Genomic DNA, 10,926 nt, shown 5'->3' with positions numbered 1-10,926 from the left:
TGCACAAATAGATGTACCTTTGTTCTTATATGTATATCACCACATTTTATAACTATACAGTGGTGGAATTGCATAATTCCATGTCCCCAGAGTTACTAAATTTTCTTTGATAAAATTATGTTCTGACAATGCCTAATATAGGATTGGCCCCCCTCCAAAAAAAAAAATATTATAGTTTTTGCTCCTGCAACATTTTTCTCTTATATTTTTAGTTTTGTTTTATTTTTATTTTTTATTACAACCATTATCATTATTTTTTTGTTTTTTTCTTTCCTTTTCCGAAATCTTGTATTTTATTTTTTGGGCTCATTGACATTGACTGTCGATCGCAACTGGTTTTGGTAAAAGTGTTTAGGCACCATATACTCTCCTCCTGGATCCCAAACCTCTTGTATTCAGGAAAATTATTTGAGCATGATACTCCACAACAATTAAAACCTTTGTACGCTCCTCTTCCATTTTTGCAAAGTTGCTTCTTATGCTATTGGAAGTACAATCAGCTTGAAGAGAATCTTTAAGCTTTTTATCAATTTGCTTAATAACATCAATATAGACTTTTTTAAGAGTATGAGAGCTACAGAACTGATTAACCTTGCAATAAATATTGTCATAAGCCATACCATTTCTGAGCAATGTCTCATGGACAATTTTCCTAGGATGTGAAAAGAAAGTAGAACGAAAAGCTGAATAACAAGTAGTAACTGTTAGTAGTGAATTTTGCATGGTTTAACAATTGTATTTTAAATATCCAAAAAAAAAAAAAACAATTGTATTTTAAGTTTTCTTTGGTTGTTGATGGTTCAAATGCTGTGAAAAAGAACCAAAAGTGTATAAAATGGGCCCATTAAGGTGGTTGAGTAAATAATGGCAGACTTGTAAATTTTTATATTTTTCCATGCCATGTGATAACAGGGAAGCATAGTGCGAAATTGCTGATGTGGCGAATTTTGGACCATTGGATGGACAGCAAAGTAGAAGGGACTTGGAATTTTCAACATGTTAAATTTGATTTTTTTTACTGAAGTCACATAGAGAGCCTTTTTAGTTTTTCATTTTTTTCTAGTTTTAGGGAAGCATTCAAGAAGACCAGTTTCTCAAGTGCAGTTTGTGATTTCAGTACCACTTTTGCAAGCATTTTTTCATTTCTGAACCTTTGCATCTTGAAGTTTATGGTCTGTACTCTAATACTCTTTACCTTCGAATAAGGTTTTAATGCATGTTAATTTCAGTTTCAAATTTTATTTCCATTCACTGTAGCTATGGATTTCTAAATTCCTAGCTGAGGATCTACATGATTGGGAACTATCCTTTATTTTAAAATACTACTATGTATGATTCTTGCAATTTGGTTAACAAAATTCTTAATTCAAAAAGTCGTGGGAGTTGACCTTGAACCTTTTTTTTTTCATGATTCTGTGATTGGAAAATAAAAGGTTGTGATATTTTGTTAATTGAAACCTTCAAAGGTCAGGGATAACCTGAAGTGGGAATTCATCATTAGACATTAAAGATATGATTTAAATACCTTGGGAAAGGAGATTTGGAGTTGGACAATTGGAACTGGAAAATTCCAGTAAGTGCTTCAGACGTTGAATTTCTGTGAGAAAAGCTCTATAGCAATTTGGATACGGGATGCAATTTGTTAAAGGGAAATCCATGACTTTAGAAATCAACGACCTTTTTACTTGTTGAATTGATATTACAAGTTTCTTTACTGAATCTTTTCTTATTGAAAATTTAGTTAATTTAATTTCCAATTTTAAAAAGTAGTTTTCTTGAGATTCAAGAAACTAGGACATATTAGAGAAAAGAAACTAAAGTCCTTGTTCTTAGAGAACGATCCTTGTCATTCTTAATACATATACTATTGTGTTTGTTAGTACAAGATTTAGCACAATTTTAATTTTTCTGTTTTGAGAAATTTTAATCCTGACTCTAACCACCTAGGTTTAGAGAGCTTTTGGTCTCTCCCTGCCCAAAGTCTTGAAATCCCAATAAAATGTCCTCTCCCATTGCTATTCCTTTTATCATGCTTTCCCTTTTTTAATGAATGCTTCCCACACAACCATTTCACGTAACAGAATTGCCTTCACATTTGCTGAGTCAGCATTTGAGCGTAACTGATTATATAATTGTATAAAAGTTTAATCCTATGAATTGTTTCCTACCTTCACCTTAGGAGGGGTTGTCTCTGATTTGTAACTTGAAGGTTAAAGAAAATGACACATTTACTTGCTAACTAAAATTGAAGGAAAAGCTTTTCAGATTTCATAGCACTTATTATAATTAACTTTATTATCTACATAAATAAATTTTCTCGTGTTAAAAATTCGTATGACTTGGTCGTGTAAATTTTTTTTATCTATCTCTTTGTTAATGTTAATTGGACCATATCTATTTAATGCATGTAAAGAGAGAAATAGGCACAAAAATTTCACATAACCAAGTCATGTGAATTTTTAATATGAGAGAATTCACTCCCATTTTTTACTGTTTATTCTTGTTATTATTGCTCCTAAATATTTGTTTATTTTGTGGGGGCTTTGGTGTTTACTTTGAAGAATCAGCACTACCTTTGGTGGTGAAGCATTGTCTTTCTATTATAATCGTTTACGTTGTTTTGATGAGTTTGATGTTCTAAAAAATCTAAAAAAATAAAAAAAAATTATCTTGGTTTACAAATATTTTGCCTGAGTTCATGAAAAAGAAGAAGAAAATAGGCCACATTTCTGTGGCATTTGCGCTCAATCTAACTTTTAGTGTTACCGTCTCTTTGAGACAAGTAAATTTGTGATGTTCATGGATCAGTCAAGAATTAGCAGGTTCGACAATATATTTATTATTTTTGCTAATGATTTTCATTTTGGTGATTAAATTATATTATGTTGTGGTCATTGACCAAGTGTTGCAAAAGAGATACATTAAGAACATCTTATGGAAATATATTTTCTTTTGTGATGAACATTTCTTAGAGTCTCTTAAAAACATGGTAATGCTTAGAATGTGCATAAGCTCTTTCAGAAATATTTTGGTTTAGCAGGCTGGTTGATGGAAACAGCACATTGACTTTTTTATTTTAATCTCCCCGCCCCCTATTCATAAAACATATTAGCCTATGTTAAAGACCTTCACTTTTGCACTAGTTTGTTTACGTATTGTATGTCTCGAAGGTAGCTAGCCCTGAATATTTATGATAACAATTGCTTAATATTGTACTTCTTCAATATATACTACTGTTTGATGTTTTTGCTTGTCTGAAATGTCATCTATCTTCTATGTAGTAGTTTGGCTTTTGTGGTAAATCTAATAAATCAATTTTGATGTTTACCAATTCTTGCAAATTTTGAGCTACCGAGTGCATACAAGTAGATATTGTGTTTCAAAAAAGTTGTTTTTGTTAAACTACGTACTGTGGCTTTGGTTTTCGAAATATTTAATTTAGCCGTTTTAAAGTTTGTTGTCGAAGTAAGAAAAACCTTTTTTTGCAAGCCTAATTTTTTGTTCTTTTACACGACAGTTGTTATTGTTGTATTTTCCAACTAATTCTAGTCCTTTATATGCTTGACGAACTTTTTTTGCACTATATGTTTTGCAGTGCTTCTCACTTTTATTGGAAAGGTTCGGAGACAGTGATCCTTAGTGCACCTTTGCGTTGCCATGATTTTTGAAGCTAGCATAATCATGTTTTCCCGTATGCTTTAATTTCGGCTTCACTAAATGATTTTGTAGACATTTAATCAGGACATGGTACACAAAGTTCAAAATTATTGCCAATATTGTTTGCTGGCCTAGTGAAATAGTTCTTCCCCTCTTGGTTTTAAATTTATTGATTTTATTTTATTTTATTTTTGTGTACAATGGGGACGGAAATGCTGTCTTTTGGCCTTGTGTTTCCACCACTCAAATATGTAGGGAAGAAATATCAACCTGGTCGGCGGTCACTTAAGATAGATTAGTGTTATTTCAACATAACAAGTTGTCGAAACTGTTAAGTACAAATTTTTTAATTAATTTAAAGAATCATTTTGAATTATTCAATTTATATTGTAGCTAAGATTTGAGGCGGGAGTATGTTGCATATATTTATCCTATGAATTTGATTTCATTTACAGATGAGAGCACTCTTTCAAAGTATTAAATTTGTGGAATCATGATCATACAAAGATGAAAATAAATATAACCATTGGATCAATATAATCGATCTAACGATAAGATTGATTGGTAGTCACTTGGTAGTAACACAACTTAGTTGTCACAATATTATTCCCCTATATTAAAATATAGAGTGTCGACACTATTACCTTTTGTATATAAATAATTAGATTCTCCAATATAATATATATAATATGATCATGTTATATAATAGGATCTAATGCTATGCTTTTTTCACTTTTAAAATTTTCTTCATTGTGCCAAAACTGTACTTCTCCAAAGGCATGTCTTATGTGAACGTTAAATGTTCGAACGATGAGAATTTTTTATGTAACTATTTATGGAAAATGACTCTTGTTCAGAAAACATATTAGAAGAAAGCAAAGTTAAATGAAAGATTAAACCACTTATGTTTATATTTGTGTTCCAGAATTATTACTTAAGATAGATTAGTGTTATTTCAATATAACAAGTTGTCGAAATCGTTGACTGTTATTGTAGCTAAGATTTGAGGCGCAAGCAGGAGCATGCTGCATATTTCTATCCTATGAATTTGATTTCCTTTACGGAGCATTGTTTCAAAGTAGTCTCGGAATTTTGATCGGATTAATTTGATTTTGAGATTGCTCTCCCTGTTGCTTTGCTTCAGGCCGCGATCGAGAGAGATGGACGTACTATGTGGTTGTTTTGTATTAGGTTCGTTAACTCTTTTTCCTCGTTAAAATAAAAACTCAAGGATGGGTTAATTACCAATGATAATAATCTTGAATGAATTAAATTACATAAGTAGTTTGTGTTTTTAAATGAATTTTATTGATATTTTGGTAACGACGTCAATTGTACCGGGCAAGTGTGAGAACAGTGATCAATGTGCCATGTTTTTGGTATTAACATACCAAACTGTCATGCGAAAAGTAAAATTCATCATACTGCACGCATTGAAGTTTGCTATGACTGGTAGCGAACTTCATAGCAAATGATTTTGTTATAAGTGGCACACTTTCGTAGGAAAAGTTGATTGCAACGTGTTCAAGTTCGCTGCGACTGGTAGCGAACTTGGTAGCCAATGATTTCATGACACATTGAACATTTTAGTAGAAAAAGTTGATTGGACGAAGTTAGCTACCAATCACAATTAATGTACCAATCAATATAAAAAAAACGAAAGAAAATGACTATTTAATTAATGTACTAATCACAATTAAAGTGTCAATCACCAATCACAATTAATGTATCAATCACCAATCACAATTAATGTACCAGTCACGAATCACAATTAATGTACCAATTACAATAAATTTTGATTGGTACATTAATTATGATTGGTGATTAGTACAATAATTGTTTGTGATACTATTGTTACAAATTCGAATGATATTTGTGATAAATAAAATATGTCAAATGAAGTGTCATTGAGTAGATCTCGAAAAGTTATGTGAAATTAAAAAAAAAATCTTATTTGGATATCCGAATCAAAAGTTATGGCCATACTAAGTGATTGGTGATTGATACATTAATTGTGGTTGGTACAATCAAAAGTTAATCTCATTGGTACGCTAATTGTGATTGATACATTAATTTTTATTGGTACAATGATTAAATAGTCATTTTCCTTCATTTTCTGTTTTATATTGTGATTGGTATATTAATTCTGATCGGACAACGAGATTGTGCCACGTATTAATATTTTAAGTGAGAGAAAGACACAAATTAATATTTTTTATTTAAATTTTAATTTTTTTAAAAAAATACACTCACTTACTCCCTTATAATTTCTATTACTTGTTTTTTTTTCTCCTTCTTAACGAGTGTATTGGATTGAGATTTCAAAGAATTTTAATAGATTATTTTTGGACAAAAAAATTCATTGGTATTCAATTAGGATTTTAATAGATTGAAAAAAAATCACGTGATATTTGATTAGGATTTTAAAGGATTATTTTAGAATCCGTCCAAATCCATTGGTATTCAATCAGAATTTTAAACAATAGAATCACAATCTCGTGGTATTCAAAAATCTGACGATTTTAATGGATTTTCTATTGGTGTGGGTTTCGTGAGACTTTTTAGTGAAAAATATAAATAGGATGCCTCTCTCACAATCTCACCCCAACTCCTAGGATTTCTTGAGATTCTTCTATTGCAGTGATTTTTTTTTCCTTTGGCACATTGATTGTTTGAAATTGGGTTCCGTCATGGGAGCTTCGTCAAAACTAAAAAAAAATAATATATTTTTGAGCGATTTTCATCACAAAACAACTCAGAAACAACAAACCAACGAGATTTTATTATAATCTATCTCATAAATAACATATTTTTGAGAAATTTTGGAAGTTTAAAAAGTGATTTTCAAGCTATGGGTCGCGGTTTTTTTTGGCACAAAAATGTGTGATTTTTTTATTAAAAACAACATAAAACAGTGAAAAAATAACAGAAAAACTAAAACTGTCAAACCAATTTTCGTTTTACATCAATGAAACAATAACAATTTAAAGAAAGATTGAAACTTTCATAATATGAACCCTATATTCGTAACAATACATTCGTGAATGAAATTCCTTCACTATAGGAAACAATTTTAAACAATTTTTATGTCAATAGATAACTAAAAGCTTGTTTCTCAAAAGTCTCAAAGCAATTTAAGGTTTCAATGTATCGATTGAAAACAATTTGAGAAATTTTCTAAACTTTCATGTAATTAAATCCAAAATTTCAGATTCGAAAATTTCTTAGAATATTCAATGAAAATATGCATATGATATATGGTTAGAAAATTCCAAAAATCCCAAGATTTTCAAGATCAATTGCAAAAAATTCCAAACAAAAATTTATCATGAACTTTAGGTTCTATATGCAAATTTAGAATTACTTTTATAATTAAAAAATTAGATCTTATAATCATATATGCATTGCTTTGATATCAAATGAAGAAGATAATTTTTAACCCATTAGATATGTGAAAAGCTGTTGTTTAGTAATTTTAAATATTTGTTAAAAATTATAATATGTTTTATTGATTGAGAAAATTATATTAGGTTTTACTTTTTTTTTATTAATTCCATTGCATTTCTTTGTTATTTTTTTTATAGGGAAGATTACACTTACAACCTATTTTTGTTTACAATATTTTACAACCATATCTTAACCGTTGATTCCCGTCAATCAATGGTTATTATTTTCGCAAATCAAACTCATTAATTAATATTTAATTTGCAATGAATGATAATTGTTGATTGACGAAAACAACGATTAAGATATGGTTGTAAAATATTGTAAACAAAAATAGGTTGTAAGTATAACATTTCCCTTTTGTATTGACTCTTGTAATTTTTTTTGAATGTTTGTTAAAAATTCATATGGTTTTTTAAAATCTTATAAATCCATATTGTCCTTTCAAATCTTATAAATTCTATTAAAATCCTTAAAAATCTAATCTTATGAAATCTTGATTGTAAAAAAAAGTCTTTTAAAATTTGTAGGATTTTTTATCTCACAAAAAGTCTTTTAAAATCCTAATTCAATACAGTCCCCTTAAAATCACACAACTCTTTTTATTTTTATTTTTTCTGAAAAAAAAGCATTTTTTAGAGAAAAAGCCCATCCAAATACACAATAATAAGTGACATCAAACCTATTTTTTTCTTTGCATCCTCAAATTTTAGGGTTTTGGGTTCAAGTCAGTAGAACGTTCAAAGTGCACCAGCTTTTCGCTTTTGAGGTGAGAAAGAGTTAAAAAAACATTTTAAGATTTGGCTATGTTTCTCATTTTCTATTTCTAGCATTCTCATTTTTTAGGGTTTTTTCATTCGCCGGAGTGAAACGGTGTTGTGTGTAAGAAACTTTCTTGTGTCATGTTAAATGATAAATGCAAATCCCTTATTGAAATTAGAGAAAAACTATTCTGATGTTACATTCTCTCTTACACACCCTTATTGAAATTAGAGAAAAACTATTCTCATGTTACATTCTCTCTTACACACCTCGATAACTGTGCCACCTTTTTCTTTTCTTTTCTTTTTCTTTTTCTTTTTCTTTTTATTTTTATTTTTTCAGGTGATGGAGCTACAAATTTATCTCTATGACATGAGATAACTTATCTCCATTAACACGAGATTAATAAAACCCTTAAAATTAACAAATAGTCAAATACTAAACAACTCTCTAAATACGCAGATTTTTGTATTCATATTGATATTAATGCATGATTTGTTGTAGATTGCATACTCTCATTATCCCCACGTGCTCGATTCTTTGAGTTGTGTCTATGGGACTAAGCCAGAGTTCGGATGCGAGTCCAAAAATTACGGTATTTATGCCCCTCACCAGATGGTGTCGGCGGAATTCGAAAGGAGGTACTCTCCGACTGCTCCTGAAGATGGATAAACCAACCTCAAAGCCGCAGAAAGCAGAAGAAAATGCTGTCGTCACGGACAGGATCAGTGATCTGCCTGATGCAGTCTTATGCCACATCCTATCATTCCTTCCAACTAAAATCTGCGTGACTACGAGCATTTTGTCTCGCAGGTGGCGCAATATCTGGAAGGATATTCAGGTCCTGGACTTTCCGTACGATTATAGCGAGGATTCCGAGCATTTGGCTGTTTTCATGAATCGGTTTCTAGCTCTGCGAAAGGGTTATGATATTCGAGTGTTTCGACTCTCGTGTTTTTACGCCAACAGTACAGACTCCAAGTCAATGGCTAAGTGGGTCCAAGCCGCCATTGGGCCTAACCTGGAGGAACTGCTGCTTCGACTGAATCTTGATTTGGGTTTTGTGGTGCCTAACACTCTCTTCACTTGCAGCAGCCTCGTGTCACTGACTTTGGACTACGGAATCCGCATAGAAAAGCCTCCAGCAGTTTTTTTGCCATCCTTAAAGATGCTTGAGATAGAGTACGTTTGTTTGTCACATGATTTTATTGAAACCCTCCTCTGTGGCTGCCCTGCCCTCGAAACTCTGACTTGGCATATTTTTGCCGAATGCTCTACCAAATTCCGCGTCCCTTCTTCCTTGAAGAGATTGGAGTTACTAGTTTGTTCTACTCCTTGGGAATCTTACCTGGATATAGATGCGCCACGTCTTGAGTACCTTTATATCGTCCATGAGAGTAGCTCCTTTCATTGCAAGGTTACCAATTTACATCATATGGTGCATGCACATCTTGATATTGAACCAAAGGACGAAGCATCTGTCAACAGTTTTCACAAGCTTATCCGAGCTCTTTGCGGAACAAAATATCTACATTTGGGTTCTTGGTCAACAGAGGTCAAGTTTTATTATCACTATTCTTCTTCGTCTTTTTTTTTTAATGAATTCTGTACTAATATTGTATATTATATAACTTCTTGTTGTCTTGCAGACCCTACTTTGTCCCCCAATTATAGATTTACCGAATTTTTGCCACTTACGTAGGCTAGAGATCACTTTTCCATGTTTCAACTCAAATTTCCTGATAAAATTGCTTCAGAAATGTCATGTACTTCAAGTTCTCAAAATTCATCACTGGAGGGTTTGTTGAGCTTTCAAGTTTAAAGTTTTGACATATATTAAATATATTCTTTGCTTCCATTCATTAGTGTCGTTTTTCCTTTTTACCGCCAGAAACAGAAACCATTACATTTACAAAGTTGGGCGCAGCCAACAATGGTTCCTAATTGTCTTCGATCACACCTGACCTCTGTTCAGTTTGAAGGATATCGAGGACTTGGAGATGATCTGGAATTTGCTGATTATATTTTACGATATGGATTTGTTTTGAAGGCAATGAACATTTATACCCACAGATCGTTGGACTCTGGGGGAAAGTTGTATAATATTCACAGAAAATCATTATATGCTATACCACGGGGCTCTAGCGTGTGCCAACTTAGTTTTTCATGAGCTGAATGTCACTACTAAGGTATGAACTCTCAACATCTTCTTCTAAGTGGTTATCTCTCAGATCTCTTCTCTCTCTCTCTCATTCTTACCAAACTCTGATTCTTAATGAATCAAAGATCACTAGAATTTGGTTTATTTTGCACAAATAGATGTACCTTTGTTCTTATATGTATATCACCACATTTTATAACTATACAGTGGTGGAATTGCATAATTCCATGTCCCCAGAGTTACTAAATTTTCTTTGATAAAATTATGTTCTGACAATGCCTAATATAGGATTGGCCCCCCTCCAAAAAAAAAAATATTATAGTTTTTGCTCCTGCAACATTTTTCTCTTATATTTTTAGTTTTGTTTTATTTTTTTTTATTACAACCATTATCATTATTTTTTTGTTTTTTTCTTTCCTTTTCCGAAATCTTGTATTTTATTTTTTGGGCTCATTGACATTGACTGTCGATCGCAACTGGTTTTGGTAAAAGTGTTTAGGCACCATATACTCTCCTCCTGGATCCCAAACCTCTTGTATTCAGGAAAATTATTTGAGCATGATACTCCACAACAATTAAAACCTTTGTACGCTCCTCTTCCATTTTTGCAAAGTTGCTTCTTATGCTATTGGAAGTACAATCAGCTTGAAGAGAATCTTTAAGCTTTTTATCAATTTGCTTAATAACATCAATATAGACTTTTTTAAGAGTATGAGAGCTACAGAACTGATTAACCTTGCAATAAATATTGTCATAAGCCATACCATTTCTGAGCAATGTCTCATGGACAATTTTCCTAGGATGTGAAAAGAAAGTAGAACGAAAAGCTGAATAACAAGTAGTAACTGTTAGTAGTGAATTTTGCATGGTTTAACAATTGTATTTTAAATATCCAAAAAAAA

General features: G+C 31.5%; 1 protein-coding gene across 1 annotated transcript; it reads left to right on the top strand.

Annotated features, from left to right (window-relative positions):
• The first annotated feature begins 8,527 nt into the window (after window positions 1-8,527).
• Window positions 8,528-10,033, top strand: LOC133286055 (FBD-associated F-box protein At4g10400-like). Its single transcript, XM_061483398.1, has 3 exons — window positions 8,528-9,418; window positions 9,513-9,662; window positions 9,755-10,033. Exons 1-3 carry the CDS (start codon window positions 8,528-8,530, stop codon window positions 10,031-10,033), a joined length of 1,320 nt encoding a protein of 439 aa, XP_061339382.1.
• The last annotated feature ends 893 nt before the right edge of the window (window positions 10,034-10,926 follow it).

Source organism: Gastrolobium bilobum, unplaced genomic scaffold (assembly GCF_033153095.1).
Source record: "Gastrolobium bilobum isolate Gb01-03AN ecotype WA unplaced genomic scaffold, APGP_CSIRO_Gbil_v1 utg97794, whole genome shotgun sequence".
In the NCBI taxonomy this organism is placed as follows: domain Eukaryota; kingdom Viridiplantae; phylum Streptophyta; class Magnoliopsida; order Fabales; family Fabaceae; genus Gastrolobium; species Gastrolobium bilobum.
Note: the sequence above shows the minus strand (reverse complement) of the source record. Positions and strands in the feature narration are given on the sequence as shown.